Consider the following 18,723-nt stretch of genomic DNA (forward strand, 5'->3'; position numbering starts at 1 on the left):
CCAAAGGCAAAATCATTGGAATTAGTAAAATAGGTAAAGAACCTTCCCTCACCATTGATGTTGTGTTATTGGTAGATGGATTAAAACATAACCTTATTCAAATACCCTAACTTATCAAGATATTGGTTTCCATGAAGATTATAGTGAGTCAATCTCATGAACCTCTAAGTTGTTTTATGCTTGGGGATTTATGCCAATAAAGTAACTTAAATTTGTTGACAAAACTGCACTTTTCACATCTAAGATTGTTTGGATTTCATTATTTGTACCCCTTGGCTTAAACAATAGCAAGCATGCCGTGAAACAACTTTGTGCCCTCTCATACATTTTTTTTTTTTTCCAAAGATAGAGTTCAAATTGTTTTTTAAGGAATTTGACTTTCCTTCACTACCTGTACACACCCCATTTTGTCCAAGATCTAATTTAACAAAATTGTACAACAAAAAATAAAAAAGAAAGTCCAGAATACATCAGAAAATACAAAGAATGGAGAATTATGAGGAAAGTCCGGAATACGGCAAAAAATACAAAAATATAGGGGAATTCAGTTATACAAAAAAAAGAAAAGAAAAATACAAAAATAATGTGCAAGGAATATTTGGTTGTCCTTGCTAGCACCTACACGCATGCACAAAGAGAGGGATTAAAGAAAAATTGGAAATTAAAGATAAGATGATTTCTTTCTTAAAATTAATTGATCTACAATAAAATTGAATGAGTTGTTTCTCAAAATTTGAATGAGTTGTAATAAAGTGGGAGGATTTGCTTCCTAAAATTGACTGATTCATTAGAGATTCACATGGAAAGAAATCAGTAAGGGAAATCCAGTTTCAATGATCCTAAGTCTACAGTGGAAATTTTCTATTAAAAGGCAAGCACGTGCATGAAAAGGCAGAAAATTAGGAAATCAACAATGGGGAAGGATCAATTTACTTCCTATATGGTTTGATTTGGGTTTTAATGCTGACCAAGACCCTAAACCTATAAATAGAGGCTTACATAAGACAATTGAGGGACACAAACAAGATAAAGAAGCTATTCAAGTAATAGACAGAGATACATAGTGAGATTGTGAAGTTACACTGAGAGAATATCTAGAGAGACTTACACATTCAATGTTCCTTGAGAGAGTCCCTTTGAGAGGTCTTCTGAGGGATACGTAGAGAGTCGGTTGGGGAATAAAGAAACTCATACGGCCTGAAAGACTTTCAAGTAGACTAGGGAGCAGAAATTGAAGATAGGGGCATATAAGAGACCAATACGAAAGAGGAGCAACTAAAGGATTGGAATCGAACTAGAAGACCGGAGGAGTTGAAAACCAAAAGGTTGTTGTTTTTTTTTTTTTTTCATGTTTTATTTTCATGCAAGTTTACAAATCTGATAATGCAAAAATTATTATGAGAAATTGAACCATCAAAATGGATTTGATCCATTGACTTGACCCATTTGATCCGTGGACACAGAGACCCCAGACCCGAGTCCAATTCGGACCTGGGTCCATTGGCCGTCGACTTTGCTCTTGACCTAATATCTTAGGACCCAAGAGTAGGCCCAAATCCCTTTCAAAATGCCCAAAGCCCATTTTTAAAAGCCTCGTTTTTTTTTTTTAAAGAAGCCCAAAATACACTCTCGAAAGCCCAAGGCCCAAAGTCATTTTAAAAGCCCAAGGCCCTAGCCTCATATAAAGAAGCCCAAAGCCCATTTTTAAAAGTCTTGTTTTTGTTTTTGAAAAAAAAAATAAAAGAAAAGAAAAGCTCAAGACCCGTTTTCAAAAGCCCTAAGCAAAGAGTCATTTTAAAAGCCCAAGGTCCTAGCTCTTTTGAAGAAGCTCAGAACCCATTTTAAAAGCCCCAACCCAAGTTCATTTTCTTTAAAGCCTAATGCCAAGCCTATGTTTAAAAGTCCAAATCCAAGGATCAAGTGGTTTTTGGCCCAATCATGAGTCGGGCCCAACCATTTGATCCAAAACTTAACCTAACTCAGCCCAAGCCCTAACCTGGCCCAAACCTTAACCGTACCCCTAACCCTAGTTCTAACGTAAGAAAATGGGAAGAGTTTTTCCCAAGAAAATACCAAAAAATCCAAAAAAAAACCACAAATAACAAAGGAAAAGGCATCCAAAAAAAAAAAAAAACAGAATAGGGCTTATCTGCATCCTTTAAGAGGCTCGAACAATTCCCTCACTGTTTTGTTTCAAACTTGCAAAAAAAAAAAAAAAAGTAAGAATTCAAAAGAGAAGAGAGAGAGAATGCCAAGAAGAGAGAAGAGAGAGAATGTAGAGGAAGAGAAAGAGAAAAGAGAAGAAAGAAGAGAGAGAGAGAGAGAGAGAGAGAGAGAGAGAGAGAGAGAGAGAGAGAGAGAGAATAGATAGAATAACCGAGAGAAATTAAAAGAGAAGAGAGAAGAGAAAAAAAAAGAGCAGAATGAGAGAATGAGAGAGAATTCTGAGCTCATAGGTCACAGAGAGAGAGAGAGAGAGAGAGGATTTGCAGAGAGAATAGAGAAGGGAGGAGAGAGAAAGAGAACGGGAAAAAGGGGAAGAAAAGAGAAAAAAATGGTTTTTATACTTAGGGTTAGCGGGACACGTGTCACCACACGGCTGGTGACATGTGTCACAACCTTGTTTGAGTATTTTGGGGCGACATGGAGAAATCTTGACCATCCAATTTGTGTTTTCTCTAGACGGCCGAATTTCAACCACGTCAGCAATCTTGGCTAAAATTTCTGAACCAATCGGATTCTAACATGTGGTAAGTGATGTCATGTTGACATCACCTTGATACAGTAAAAAAAAAAAAAAAAAAAAAAAAGAGAAGTGATTGGAGGCTAACACATGGCAGGTGACATCATGCTGACGTTAACCGTGCCACAATAAATTCAAAAAAAAGAAAAGAAAAAAGGCAGCCACGTGTCCCTACTGTGGGTGGACACGTGACCCACCAAGCCAACCAGTCTTAACTTAGTTCAGATTGGTTCAAATCGGTCTGGTTTTTCCTAGAACCTTTTTTTTTTTTTTTTACTATTTATTTTATTTTATTTTATTAATTTTAATTCGATTTTTTAATTTTAAAAGTTAGGAAAAATTAGAGAAAAATCAGGGAAAAAATGGGGAAAAATATTTTGGAAGTCAAAAAATTAAAAAAAAAATATTTGAGTGGTTTTAAGTCAAAATAAAGGAGGAAAAGGTCTTTAAAAATCCTCAAAAATTTTAGAAAAATATTGAAAAATCTCAGAAATTTTTTATAAATTTTGAAAAAAATATGGGCATATTCTTAAAGACTCTTTTGCTCAAAATTTTACAATTTTTCCAGATTTTTGCATGGGTGTGTCCCAATGATCTTGAAAAGGGTAAAGAGATATTTCAGATCTCACATGTATTAGCTATAAGTGGTGTTTATCTAACAAGATCTACTCGTTTGGAGGTCTTATTAGACATTCCAAAATCACACTTTAATTTTGAATCCCCTTCTAAATTCTTATTTATTTAGTTGTTTATTTTATTTTAAAAGGGGTTAATTAGAGACTATTAAATTTAATTTAGGGATAATTCATAATTAATTAGGTACCGTTCGAGAATGAGTATGTAGCAGGTGCTGATACATTTCCCTTGCATAACTGAACTCCTGATCTCAACTATGGTAAAAACAGATCGAGATTACTAGTTCCTTAACCTAAGATTAGTTTAGAGATCAATCAAATGTGTAGCAATTAAGTATCCTAATCGTACCTAGGTAAATAATAGATTAATAATGACTCCATCAAATTTCCAACATTTATTACCCCTCGCCCATCCCGAGGACACTTTTGCCCGCCGAGGCACGTCGGGACACTACCACTTTTTATTACCATGCCAAGTTATTTCATTACTTTTTGCTGGATTGACATGTGAAGAAAGCATTTGGCTTTCTCAAAATGATATATTCATTAACATTAGAGAAAAGTAGTCGCATCAAACTATAGATTCAATTTTTAATAATAAAAAATAAAAAAATTCATAAAATTATTACATCATTAAGTGGGATGTCTTTTATAATCATTTCTTTCTTTGAACACTTTTTTTTTTTCTTTTTTTCTTTTTTGTTAATACCTATACATATATGTTGTAAGTTATATTTTAGGTTTGCCAACTCAATCATTTGACCTCAAACCTATTGTATAATTTAATTAACTGCATATTTTCAGGCGCATATTAAGTTTGTTTTTCATTTTCTTAATTATGACCTCTATCAAACTAAGCACACCAAAGCATTTTGCATAAGTAAGAATAAATTAGAGTATATATAATAAATATTAAAAGTGTTTTTTATTTTTTGTCCCATCTACTAGAAAGTTCATTAAATTAAGAATTCCTTCTCCACTCTTTATTCCTTTTACCGTTTCTCAAAATTGGACCCAACAACTTCAAATACTAAGGGGGTCTTTTCAATCAAATACTTTTTTCATTTTTTTCATTTCCTAAAAAGTGTCATTAGGGCAACAAACAAATTTCTTAGAGTATTCTTTCATAGGCATTAATGAATGAGAAATAGACCTAGACTTGTTAATTAGCCTTCTATTCTTGCGACGCGTGGCAGGGCTATGGCCTCATACATTTGGCATACGTGGGCTCACAATCACATGAAAGATGATTTGTGGTCCGAGAAACACGGAGACCGAGCATGTGCGGAGTGCGTGACCTACAAGGGAGAAAAATTGGTGGTGCATGTGGGCGGAAACACCAAGCATGCTGAGTCAGCACTGCCACGTGGGGCTGTTATCGGTAAATTAAAATTCCCAGAAAATAATAATAATTGAAACGACAAGCAGCATGGGAAATCAACTTAGAGACCCGCCCCGTTCGCGTCTCTCCTCTGTCGTTTCGCCAATAATGAGAGGCGAGTGGGGCCCGGCGCAATTCTTTAATCGTGGACGCAAAGGCGGTGGGCCAGCGATTTTGTGTCACCGCCAGGAGGGCTTGTTTCGTCCGGTCCAACTCGATCGTGGGGCCCGCTCTGTGGACTGGGCTGCCAGATGACGTGGCCCAGCAAAGGCCCCGGTGGACACTTATCAATAATGGGTGTTTAGGAGAGAGCAGCCGAACAGATGAGACGCGAACATGAGGGAAAAGGAGAGAGGCTGAGGGAAGAGAAATTGTCCAAATTCCAAAAGGGATTTTGATTGGAGAAAATTCATTAAGTTACGTGTAAAGGTGTCGAAAAAATGTGAATAATTTAGTGCAAATCCAAATCTAAATGATTTTGAAATGTAATAGTTTCATTTGGCCACGTAAGGGAGCCATAATGGAATTAAACTACAACTCTTTTATTGGCCATTGTTAATTTGCTGCCTTCTCAAGTCTACGTGGCTATCATTATTTATGCATATAATGCAAGTATTTTATTTATAATTATTGTAGGTTATGTGGATAGAAATTTGACCATAATTGAGTTGGTGAGAAGACCAAAAATGTTTTTTTTTATTTTTTTATTTATTTGTGTGAAGGGAGGGAGGAAGGGAAAAAAAAAAATTAGGTCACTAGCGTGGTCCTTACAAAATTTACTATTTGAAGTGTTTTTATTTGATAAAAAAGATTGATGAGAGAACTATGCCGGTGTTTTTAGAAAGCATAATTTTTTTTTGGGAAATAGAAAAAGAGAGAGATGATTATTTTACTAATTATATGTATATTAATTTTTTAAAAAAATGGTTTGATTGCTCTAGCAAAAGACGTGGACAAGTTAAACCGTAATAGTGAATTGTAATGATTTGTTGAATGTGGGTGGATTATTGATCAACACGTTGTCCAAGTGTTAAACCAGGTCCTTTTCAAAGACCAAAAAAAAAAAAAAAATGGTTATTTGCTGGGTCAAAATTTGATTTGGCAGGGAGGGATATAGAGTTATAGGTCATGATCACGTTAGATTTACTTGTCATGCCTATATTTATGGACTTATATGCTTGTATAAATAATAAAAAACGTTTATATTAAATTGACCATTTTCTTTGAGAGACAGTTTTTGGTAAGGTTGAGCATTAAAGTGCACATTTATTTCATCAACATTTGCACACCATGTAACCTATCTTTTTCTTTTCTTGGGGTATCAAGACTTCTCAAGAGCCACCAAAGGTATCCATTTAAATATTTCTTTAACTTATTTTTGGCGTAACAAAAGTATAGAATAGGATTGGTCGAGAACTGTTAAGAGTGTTCATTTAAATACCTGTATCTTTAACCTATATTTGGGATCATACTAATCAAGAAGGAGGGTCTTAAGTTATTGAATGCCATAATTAAGGTTAGGAAATCCCTCCTTATGGATTAGCTAAACAGAAAAAAGACTAAACTACCCTGACTAAATTGTCCTTTATAAATGAAAATTCAATCTGGGGAGATAAAAACTATCATAGACAATACAACCCAATACTATTGAAATCCATTCTAATCCTACTAGTCTTTTTTTCTTTTCATCGAAACAAACACACCCTTAAAGCACATTAGACTCGCGATTATGTATCGATGACAAGAGTATTATCAATGCTCAAACCTCTTAAACCTCTTATTACTGCCTTATTTACCCTTCAATATCAACATTTTAATTTAAGAAAAAATTTATGGCAACTAAAATATATCATATTGATTTGGTAAGCTTGCATAATTCCTCCCCTAATATCAGTAGGGGTTACAACTATTATTTAGATGGGCATGTGAAATTTGTAGCTTGGTCAAGAGTATGATTGGATGAGCACATGGCAGCTAGCCTGGTATCCCGATCTCATTCAGCAGTTTTAATACTGTTAATAAATGTGTAGAAATTTCAAGGCCGCCGACCCATATTTGGCCATGCATTGCATGCATTATCCCAAATATTCTTAACATTGATTATTCAATGGTCAAGATCTTGTCCATTCAACGCCTTGTATGGGGCAACTTGCCATTGCATGTACTTTTCTTGGCTTTGGAATTGAAGTCCCTTCCTCAATTCCATTCTTTGCGTTTTTTTTAAGTAATGTTTAACATATGTACTAAAATCAAATTCATTAATAAAGGAAATTTAAAAAGTATTTTTCGCGTCGATGGAATTGGATAATCCAACTTTATGCTCTAAAAGAAGTATACGTATGATCTTTTATTGTGTATAGTAAAAGATACTGATAAATACATAATCTGTTTGAGTGCGTGCGAATATTTTGGATAATTTGATTCTTGAAAGCTAATTGAGTGATTGGATGAAATATATTAATGTTGCTCTTATAATATGATCTACATCAATATGTGTAAACTGTGCCAAAGAAAACAATAATGATACTCAAATAGTGCCCTAAATTTTAGGTAGTACTGATTCTATATATATATATATATATATATATATATATATATATATATATATATATATATATCCTAATTGTATACTAGTAGGCACCAAATGATATAGTACTCTTTATATTTTTAAAGGAAGTTGTGTAAAACAATTGTAAACTCGGGCTGTTCTGAGGTGAGATTGATATGTGTGAAGGATCTTCTTAGGGATAAGGTGAAAATTATATTGGAGAAATTTTTTCTTTTATTGAAATTTTTCGTATTGGGCCCTGATTATAGGATTGCAGCACCATTTCCTATTCGCATCTCTTCCGTTCCTCATAGAATTTAAATTTCAGACCTCCAACATAGAACTCTGTCACCTTAATTATTGAGATGCCTCTCCTAACATCTAGACGAAAATATCAATAAATGTAATTATTGAGTTGTGCATACATTTATGTATTTATCAAGAGTTATCTATTGCTTAATTACTTGGGAATGAGGGTACAAGAGCATTATTTTGAAATATTTATTAAAAGAAATATTAATAAGTAATTTTCTCATAATTATTTATTATATATTTATACTCTATGTAAGTATGTATCTCGGTAAATGACTACAGTTTGATTTGAGGTTATATTTATCATTATATCCGTAAATGACGGTTTGATTTGAGGTTATATTTGTCATTTTATTGAACAACTTAATCATTTCACTCACAAGCATTTGGGCATTAATTAGCATAAAATTGAAGATCATGCATAATTTAACACCTGTTTCAATAGGCAAGTAGCCAAATGCTACAACTAAGTCAAGGCCAAATTGATGACATAATAAGAAGCTAACCACAAATTTGATAACATAATAAGTGCTCCAACTCCAAATACTTGTAACTTCTTTTGTTCTATTTTTTAAAAAATAGAAATTGAACTACACCATACATTTGTAAATGCAATAATTTTATACCAATCAGTTGTCTAAAAGTCACAAAGCCCTCAAATACTTGGGCTCATCATTGACAATGAGGATAACACCAACAATAATATATTAATTATATCAAAACATTTATTTTTCTTCAAAAATTATGCTTAAAATATCAATTAAAAATGTACTTATCTAATTATGTAGTTATCTAAAAAGGTAAAAGAAAAATAAGAAATTTCCAATTATATGATCAAAATATGTGTGCCAATGAATGACACGTCAAAAATTAGAACATGAATCTATCAGGGTCCAAAGAATTCATTGATGGCTGAAATTCTTTTATAATAAAAAAAAATTAATTATAAAATGAAAATATGTGTACCAAATGATACATTAGAAAAAAGAATAGATCTATGTATATTTAATAATTTCACATAACCAAAACCTTCACCTAATTCTCTCTCTCTCTCTCTCTCTCTCTCCACCGCTCGATCCATGCAGGAAAACCATCCAAACAGTCCCTACATATATGGTTACATGCCCCACAATGTAAGGGCAGTTTATAGTTATTACCCTGAAAAACAACGAAGAAAGAGAGCAGCCTTTAGCCCATAGGCATTGGCAGCTGCCAATCCGACACGAACCAACCTGTCTTCTGACACCCTCCCTCCCTCCTATTTATACTCCCCTCTATTTTAAGCTTCTTCAATTCTCATCCCTCCCCTATATCTGCCTCCCTCTCCCCCCAGTCTCCACCCCCCACACCAAGATGGCTGCCACCTTCTCTGACCCAGAGAACCTTGCCCCCGTGCAATGCTCCTACGCCCCTCTGCCGGAATTCAGCGACGGCGCCGGCCAACCTGGGCCTACGTCTCCCGGTCGTCGGCTAACCAAGCAAATAGCTCTATACGTATGCAGCGGGTTACTGCTGTTTGGGTTGGTTCAGGCTATCCTGTACGGGTTGCCGTCCGCCCCTAGTTCTGGCGTATATGTGGCGCAGGAGTCTTCGGCGTCGCCGGCTTTGGGGGCCGTTTTGAGGCCGGCTTCGAGAGGGCCGTCGGCCGGCGTGTCGGAGAAGACATTCCGGTTGAAGTCCGGCTTGCTTAGAGGGTACCCTTGGAGTTCTGACCTGTTGTTTTGGCAGAGGACGGCTTTCCATTTTCAACCGGAGAAGAATTGGATGAACGGTAGGCCCTTTTCCTTCCTCTTACACTTTTTTATTCTTGGTTCTTTTCGTGTTCCTTTTTTGTTTTTTTTGGGTGTCTTTTTTACTCTGTGTTTTGTTCTATTTGATCAGTAGTTTTCAATGAAAATGTCGATTTACTTTATGAGGAATATTGTTCATTTGCAGTGGTATTATTCAAGATTTTTTTTATTTTTTTAAAGAAAAAAAAAAAAAGAAAAAGAAAAGAATGCTTGATGCTGTTTTATTGAATGGCCATTGGGATTTAAGTCTCTAAGGGGTTTATTTAGAAATTCATGAGGGCAATTGCATGCCTCTCAGAATTTGACACGCTTAGGAGTTGGCAGGATTCCAAGCTCATCATTTAATAAAATAAGAATAAAATATGACATTATTGTTGGAGTTGATCCCAATTGCTTTCAATCGCAGTTCTTCACATGCAGAAACCCAAGTTAATCATTTGAATCTGGAAATTGCATATTCCTTTTTTATAATAAAATTGCTTATAGGCGATACCCAGGGCCATCCTGTTGGCGGCGTATGGCAAAGGCACTCATGAAAAATTTCTATTATTGGCCAGAGATTTGAATCCCATACCGTTATTTTGCTATTGGCCTATTCGGTCCCGAGTTCGGAACAGCAATCAAAATTTGCGTATAGGGTGTAAATTATGCACAAAAGAGGAACTCAAGATGTGCAAAATGCCAAAAGCATACTTAGGCTATTTTTGGGTACTTATAATTCAACGGTATGTTTATTTTGATGCGGAGTTAGCGATGAGAATGTTATTGCAGTTTATCTTTCTCTAAATAAGTTTCCTATCTTTGAAGCTTTCTAATTTCCTTGCACTGTTATTTGCGCACTTGCTTTTCTTCCATTTATAAAAAAAATGTTTTTGCTGATGTTTTTCCTTCTCTTGGCTGTGCTGGTGTTCATCACTCTTATGGCGGAATTCTGCTGGTTGGGCTGCTTCAGATCCCAATGGTAAGATCATCCTCTTTCACGAATGTTTTAAATTTCACGTTCTTATAATTTCTCTAATCACATTCATGTTGCATTTAATCTCATATGAGAAGTAGCTGGGGATGGGAAGGTGATCAATATTTAGAATGAAAATTTTACCCTGTTTTTGAGAAACAATTTATAATAATTATTGTTTTGGAGATTTCTACCTTGCAGAAAAGGAAAAACATGAACTTTTGTTCAAGAATTTGATAATTTACAATTATGATAGGTTAAAGAATGAATGGGTGGCAAAGGTTGAAAGGAAATTTCAAATCCTGGTCAACCCAAGGCTTGCTTTGGACTAAGAATTTTGCAAAGATCGAAAGAAAACAGAATTAGGTTTTCATTATATTTTCTCTCTATCTCAAATATGATCAACTTATTCAAATAAGAATTCAAATTAAGAAAATGGTGCTGATGTGGCGAGCATGGGCTCATGCCCTGCCTCCTCGCCACATCAGCCAGATACAAGCTGAGTTTTCCAATATACGCTGGGCACTTAGCAGCAAATTTGATTTTGGTTTCACCTGAGTTGGTAAACAAAGTTGGGTGATATTTAGCTTAACCATTAGGGAGAGAATCATATGTTAAGTGAGACGACAGATAAAAATGAAATTTGAGAAACTTACTCTGGTTGATCTCCTTCAATTTAGGACTTTCATTTCGAAGAGAGTTCTTGTCAAACTCAAATTTCAAATCTGGAGAAAGAATTTAAAGTGAGTCCTTAAATTGAGTAAACAAAAAAATAAAAATAAAAACACTTGAACTATATATATATATGCCCTTTTATACGTAGGACATATGTAAGTTTTAAAATTATCAGAAAGGGTAGAATCATGTTTAGTTTATGATTGTCCATAAATTTAATACCCTCTCTTTTGCTTCTCCATAAAACATGTTCTAATTAGCATTCATTTGTACAAAACTATTGCAGGGCCTATGTTCTACAAGGGTTGGTACCACTTCTTCTACCAGTATAATCCAGATGCTGCAGTGTGGGGCAACATTGTTTGGGGCCATGCAGTGTCAAAAGACTTGATAAACTGGATTCACCTCCCTCTGGCAATGGTCGCTGATCAATGGTATGATGTCAACGGTGTCTGGACCGGCTCTGCCACCATCCTCCCCAATGGCGAACTTGTAATGCTATACACTGGATCCACTAATGAGTCAGTGCAGGTACAGAACCTTGCATACCCTGCAGACCCTAATGATCCTCTCCTCATCAACTGGGTCAAGTACTCAGGCAACCCTATTCTTGTTCCTCCTCCTGGCATCGATGTTAAGGACTTCCGTGACCCAACCACAGCCTGGTACACGCCTGACGGAAAGTGGCGGATCGCCATCGGGTCCAAGGTTAATAAGACTGGCATTTCTCTGCTCTATGACACAGAGGACTTCAAGAGCTTTGAGTTTGTAGACGAGGTGCTTCATGCTGTTAATGGCACTGGCATGTGGGAGTGTGTGGACTTCTATCCAGTTTCAGAGATAGGTAAAAAGGGCTTGGACACTTCGGTCAACGGACCTGGAGTGAAGTATGTGCTCAAGGCGAGCCTTGACGATGACAAGAATGATTATTATGCACTTGGAACTTACATACATGCCATGAGTAAATGGACTCCCGATGATGCTAAGAATGATGTTGGAATTGGATTGAGGTACGACTATGGAAAATTCTATGCATCAAAGACGTTCTATGATCAGAACAAGGAGAGGAGAGTGTTGTGGGGTTGGATTATGGAAGCTGATAGTGAAAATGCAGATGTGCAGAAAGGATGGGCATCACTTCAGGTACCCTTTTGTTTCCTGTTTACAGTATGAATCATACATTGATGACCACATATATTTTCCATTATATCATTGTTTTTGTCATGCCCTTTCTACTATTATCGTGCGGGCTTCATATTGTCATTTCATCCCTTTAGACCATATGAATATGGGCGGGCTGTTAATTCGAAACTACAGATATGGCATTTATCTTGCCTATCACTTGTCTGACACCCAAGCATGATATATCTGGTGGTGTGTTACAGGCCATTCCAAGAACAATTTTGTTTGACAAAAGGACAGGCGGCAATATAATTCAGTGGCCAGTAGAGGAGATAAAGAGTTTGAGAACAAGTGTCAAGAAGTTTAACAAGGTTAAGGTTGGACCGGGATCAGTGATGCCCCTTGACGTAGGCACAGCCACGCAGGTTTGTGTTTCATTTTTAATTTTACTAGTGTATGTAGTTAATTGGCATGATAGAATTGGGGTTTGACTCTTAGCTTACAAGGAAAAGCCTGGCATTGTGACAGCTAGACATCATGGCTGAGTTTGAGGTAGACAAGAAGGCCCTGAAGAGGATAGCAGGTGCTGATGCGGGCTACAGCTGCAGTGCCAGTGGCGGAGCTGCTCAACGGGGCGCTTTGGGACCATTTGGTCTTCTGGTTCTCGCTGATGGAGCCCTTTCTGAGCAGACCCCTGTGTACTTCTATGTCGCCAAAGGAGCTGACAGCAATCTCAAGACTTTCTTCTGTGCCGATGAATCAAGGTTTGTTGCTATTCTGCTCAATCATCATGCTGCTCTAACATTGAAATTTGATTATTCTTGGATCGATCAATTGACGTATGTACTCTTTTATAGGTCATCTAAGGCAACTGATGTCGATAAAGGAATTTATGGTAGCACAGTTCCAGTTCTAGAAGGCGAAAAGTTGTCTGTGAGGATACTGGTAAGTGAATAAGCTGCATCTTTTCTCAGGACTTTGGTAAAAAAACATTTCAAAGAAACAATCAACCTAATTTTTGGGGAAATGGTTCCAGGTTGATCATTCAATTCTTGAAAGCTTTGCTCAAGGTGGTAGGACATGCATTACATCTCGAGTGTATCCAACAAGGGCAATCCATGGAGCGGCTCGCCTCTTCTTGTTCAACAATGCTACTGAGGCCCACGTTACTGCCTCATTGAAGATTTGGCAAATGAATTCTGCAACAACGCAGTCCAACACCCATGTGATGTAAAAAATTCCCATTCAACATCTGCCACATTTGTGTCAATCCCCAAATGGGGATTCCCCATTTGCTGCCCATTTTGTATCAAAATGCAAATATCCTAATCATTCTTTGGCCTTATGTAGCCTTTCTTTTTTTCTTTTTCTTTTTTTCCTGGGGTATCAATTTTTTTTTTCCCCTTGTTGGGTAGAATGTGAATCTATTAAACAGAACAAAACAGTACAGCTCCAACCAATCAACAACTAAAACTAAAAGAGCAGCTCACATCACCCCATACCATTGAAGGGAAAGAAAAAAAAAGAGAAACTAAATTTCAGGAGACAAGTAAAACAGCAACGAAGCAGAACTCCTGTTCTATCGTTCCGGTAAAAGTACCTCACCTATGAAAACCCCATTCTTCCTTCCTTCCCAAAGATGGTAAAACAGTGGGCACAAGGAATTTGCATTTTTTTTTTTTTTTTTTAAAAAAGGGCAGCACCTCCATTTTTTATTTTTATTTTTTTAAAGAAGGGCGGCACCTCCATTTATTTATTGATAACCCCTCACTTTTGGTGGAGGAATACCGTGGTTACAAGACAATCAATGAGAGATAACAAAAGATAACACGTTAAAAACCTCCCAAAGAATAACACCAACATCCAACCAAAAACCAGGTTACAAGTCCAAACAAAACAAAACAAAACAAAACAGGACCTACATAACAAACCTCATGTAACAAAACAAAACAAAAGATAAACATCATAAAGCATAAACTAAAATCAAAAGGAAATCAGTTAAACATACCTCATATAAGTCGTACTCATCTTCTCCAATTTATACAAACCATTGCTAATCTTAGGGAGTTGACTACTATTTGTAAACAAATTATTCCTCCCCATTGCACCTTGTCGAGCCAAGGCATCTGCCACTTTGTTCCCTTCTTTATACCAATGATTTATTGAAGAATCTACTCCCTCCAATAAACCAATAAGCTGCTCCCAAAAATCCCACAAATACCACAAGGAGCATTTCTTGACTCTTATCCAATTAACTATAATATTCGAATCACATTCAATATCAATACAGGTATGACCCAAATGTTTGCAAATCTTTATTCCCTCCAATACAACTCTCAATTCAGCTTCATTATTTGAACAAGAATCAAAATATTTTGAAAAACCAATCACAAAAGAACCTGTATGGTCTATAAGGATGCCACCACCACCCGCCGGCCCTGGGTTCCCCAGGCTGCTCCCATCCAAATTAAGTTTCAACCTCCCTTACCTCGGTTTTAACCATCTCATACTTTGCATTGTTTTAATTCTTTTATTCACAATTTGCACTTCCAGATTCTGTAATACCCGAAAATCAACATCCTCTAACTGAACCATTTCTGTAATGTTCCTACTCATAACCCTCACCCAATACTTAATGGAAAGCCACACATCAGTACTACTCTCTAATTTTCCTCCCATTCTAGCCACACATTTCCTTCTCCACAACCTCCAAACTACTAAACAAAGAATCAAACCCCATCAATGAACCCAGTTAAGAGAACCTGGAAGCCCTATTAAACCACATTTGCACTCTTTCTTTCCAACTTTGTTGCCTAAGGAAAGGAACACCTACCTCCACCGAAGCCTTCCTCCAAACCTCAGAAGCAAGGTCTCCCTTATTTAACACATGCTCCAAATCTTCTGATTGCCTCATCTCACAACAATTACACGCCGAAACAAGTGAAACCCCCACCCTTCTCACCTTTTCATCAACACTTAGGCACTCAAAAGCAGTCTTCCACATACAAATAGAAATTTTCTTCGGTAACGATTTGTTCCAGACCCACTTAGCCCAATCAAATTTTGGAACTCTAACTCTAATAACATCCCATGCGGATTTTGTATTAAAGCAACCATCCTTTTCCGGGAGCCATAACAGAATGTCCGAAGAATTTCTAAGATTTCCCACCTTTTCCATCACTTCAACCGCTTTACTAAACCCTAGAATCCTCTCCAAATTTTCCACATCTCACGCATTATTGATAACCAAATCTTTTAATTTGATATGAGATTGTGCACCATTTGGACAATCTACAAACAAAGGTCCCAAATCTAAACTTATCATATCACAATTTTACATCTCCTTCTCTAACTTTTCACTTAGATTTACTTAACAGCTCAGGCATACCCTGCAGAACTTTCCTCCAAAAGTAAGAATTCGAACCATGCAATCTGCAAAGAGCAATATGTCCACCTTTAACATATTTAACTTTAAAAAATCTAGCCTATAAAGAATTTTGCGTTAATAAATGCCAACCAAACTTCATGAACAAAGACCGTTACACTTCCGAAATGTCCCTTACTCCTATGCCCCCCTCCTCCACAGGAACACACAATTTCTTCCAAGCCCTCCATTTCATTTTTTCTTTTCCATCCTTAAATCCCTAGAAAAAAGAAGCAAACATACCTTGTATCTTTTTAATCACCAGTTTCGGTACATTTAGAACAGCTAACAGATACAATGACATACTTGAAAGCACATGTCTCAACAAAACAAGACAACCTCCTTGAGACAATAGTCCTCCTTGAGACAACAGTCTACTTTTCCAGCTCTCAACTCTCTTACTGATTTTTTGGATTAAATGGTCAAAATGACAGTCTTTCAATTTACCATCCACTATTGGCACACCCAAATATGTAAAAGGAAATTTACCCTCACTAAAACCAGTCTCTTTAAGAATTTCTCCTTTCCCTCAATTTATTTATTGATATACCATCACTTTTGGAGAAGGAATACCGTGATTACAAGACAAACATTGGGAGATTATAGATAAAAAATTTAAATGCCTCCCAAAAACAATGTTGGAGCTTACAAAGATGACCTGGAGCAAGATCAAGAACCAAACAAAATACATAAAGCTGTTATAACTAATATGTGTAGTTAGATTAGTTGTTCAATGGTTGTTATTGTATCTATATATATATATAAGAAGCCTACTTGTATACTAGACATTCATTCAGTTTCTCAATGAAGAGAAGATAGATGATTCTTCTTCTTGCTTTTATCTTTGTTTTCAAAAGTTTTCCTGCATTTTACATGGTATTAGAGCTATTAGCTTCTGACAGACATTAATTGAACTTCACAGGGAAATGCTTATTGCAGAAGAAGCATAGTCATCTTCAAATTTCGAATTTCAACTGCAAACAAAGCTGTGGTTGATCAAGGGAGTTTCAAATTTCAGAAATTAATTGATTCAATTTTTGCTATTTTCTTAAAAAAATTTTCTTTCCTCTCTTTACTGTTCCATTTCAATGGTGGAACCTGAATCTTCTATGCATTCTGCTTCTATGGCAAATGTTGATGAATCTTCAAGAAATTCATCGGATGATTCTTCAAGTGTCTATTACTTGCATCCATCGGATAACCTTGGAGCTCTTCTAGTCTCCGAAATCTTGACTGGTGCAAATTATGTTGCGTGGAGTAGATCTATCTCCATTGCTCTTACAGTTAAGAATAAAATCGCATTTATAGATGGTACTCTGCCTCAATCCAATTCTGGTGATTCTCGGATTCGAATTGCCTGGTTGAGAGCAAATAATCTCGTTTTATCTTGGCTAATGAATTCAATAACAAAAGAAATTTCTGGAAGTCTGTTGTACTTCACAGCTGCGTGTGATGTTTGGGAAGAACTCAAAACAAGGTATCTTCGAAGTGATGGTCCAAGAGTCTTTACCCTAGAAAAATCTCTCAGTTCGATTTCTCAAGGAGCAAGATCAGTCACTGAATACTTCAATGAATTCAAGACACTCTGGGATGATTATATAAGCTGGAGACCAATTCCAAGTTGCAGATGTGGAATTCTTGATAGATGTTCTTGTAATCTTTTAAAGAATTTTACAGATAGGTAGCAATCAGATTATGCGATGAAGTTTCTCATTGGTTTGCATGATTCTCACTCTATGATGCGAAGTCAATTACTTTTCCAATCACCTTTGCCTTCTATGAGCAAAGTTTTTTCTGTGTTACTGCAAGAAGAAAGTCAAAGATCATTGTCTAATGCTGTTGGTTTATGATTGCTACACAAACACAAAAGTTTGTTACTACTAATGGTACTCGTTTCACAAAATCAAAAGCCGAAGGAAATATTATTTGTTCCCATTGTGGATATACTGGTCACCTTGCAGATAAGTGTTTCCATTTGATTGGATTTCCACCTGGATGGAAAGGTCCACAAGCCAAGAAAATTATTACTCCTCAAAATGGAAATACAAATACAAATTTGTCCAATGCAAATGTTGCTTCTTCTTTGGAATTAAATTCAAGCATCTCAAATTTATTTTCTCAAGAGCAAATTCAAAACTTGTTGTCCCTTGCAAATAGCCTTTCTAATACAAATGTAACCTTCATAGCAAATACTATCTCTACATCAGGTATCATTTCATGTCATGTTGTTTCAGCCGACAAAAATAATTCTCCATGGATTCTTGATACAGGAGCTACAGATCATATGATTTGTTCTCCTTATTTTTTCACTTCAATTCATCTACCAAAACAATCATCTGCAGTCCATTTACCAAATGGTCAATCTGCTCCTGTTATTTTCACTAGAACTATACATTTTTCAACTGATATTATCTTACATAATACTCTTTACATTCCTTCATTCAGTGTTTATCTCATATTTGCTTCAAAACTTACTAAAGAAAAATCTATTGGTTTGTTTTTTCTTCAATCCAAATGTATTTTGCAGAACCTAATCAGCTGAAAGATGATTGGTCTTGCTGAAGTGAAATCTGGCCTATATCACGTACAACAATCTCCTGTTCTAGCAAGGAATAAATCTGATCTCAAGTGTATATCTTCTATTTCTTCAGCAAATAATTGTACTACCAATGCTGATAGTTGGCATTTTCACCAACAACCAGTCAAAATAGAATTACAAATTCAATCAAAGCTAAATAAGAAACAAAATCTAAACAAGACTATCGAAAACAAAAATATAAATTAAACTCACAAAATCTAAACCAACCAAACAAAAATCGAATGGTTGAACTAATGACGAAAGGAAGTGAGACCCAACCTATCCATTCAAAGGATACATTTCAAATAACGTGATAAAAAATATTATTTTTCGTGAATAATATTATTTCCCATTTTTCTTTTTCTAACGAAAAAATCAGCGTCACCATTTTTCCCATTTTGTATGTCCCAACTGCGAATAGATGTACTAATGCGGAAAGCATCCATCTTTCTCCAAAGCTGATTTAGAAAAGGAACAATCAAAGAACTGATTAACACTTCATCATTTTGTTTATTAAATTAAAATGCATGTGTCCGCAATCTAATCCTCCAAGCTGGCCA

At 36.0% G+C, this 18,723-nt stretch overlaps 2 protein-coding genes across 2 annotated transcripts; both read left to right on the forward strand.

The window, feature by feature from the left end:
- The first annotated feature begins 8,797 nt into the window (after positions 1-8,797).
- LOC131164292 (acid beta-fructofuranosidase 2, vacuolar-like) lies at positions 8,798-13,506 on the forward strand. Its single transcript, XM_058121375.1, has 6 exons — positions 8,798-9,390; positions 11,326-12,182; positions 12,425-12,586; positions 12,690-12,925; positions 13,019-13,106; positions 13,198-13,506. Exons 1-6 carry the CDS (start codon positions 8,973-8,975, stop codon positions 13,393-13,395), a joined length of 1,959 nt encoding a protein of 652 aa, XP_057977358.1. The 5' UTR covers positions 8,798-8,972; the 3' UTR covers positions 13,396-13,506.
- Positions 13,507-16,673: 3,167 nt separating this feature from the next.
- LOC131163475 (uncharacterized) lies at positions 16,674-17,270 on the forward strand. Its single transcript, XM_058120071.1, has one exon. It carries the CDS (start codon positions 16,674-16,676, stop codon positions 17,268-17,270), a length of 597 nt encoding a protein of 198 aa, XP_057976054.1.
- Positions 17,271-18,723: the final 1,453 nt, after the last annotated feature.

This window comes from Malania oleifera, chromosome 9 (genome assembly GCF_029873635.1).
Source record: "Malania oleifera isolate guangnan ecotype guangnan chromosome 9, ASM2987363v1, whole genome shotgun sequence".
Classification (NCBI taxonomy): domain Eukaryota; kingdom Viridiplantae; phylum Streptophyta; class Magnoliopsida; order Santalales; family Ximeniaceae; genus Malania; species Malania oleifera.

Coding starts and splice junctions, on each gene's coding strand:
- LOC131163475 (XM_058120071.1), top strand. CDS start 16,674: ATGGTGGAACCTGAATCTTCTATGCATTCTGCTTCTATGGCAAATGTT.
- LOC131164292 (XM_058121375.1), top strand. CDS start 8,973: ATGGCTGCCACCTTCTCTGACCCAGAGAACCTTGCCCCCGTGCAATGC. Junction 9,391..11,325: donor GGAGAAGAATTGGATGAACG/GTAGGCCCTTTT, acceptor AAACTATTGCAG/GGCCTATGTTCTACAAGGGT. Junction 12,587..12,689: donor ACGTAGGCACAGCCACGCAG/GTTTGTGTTTCA, acceptor GCATTGTGACAG/CTAGACATCATGGCTGAGTT.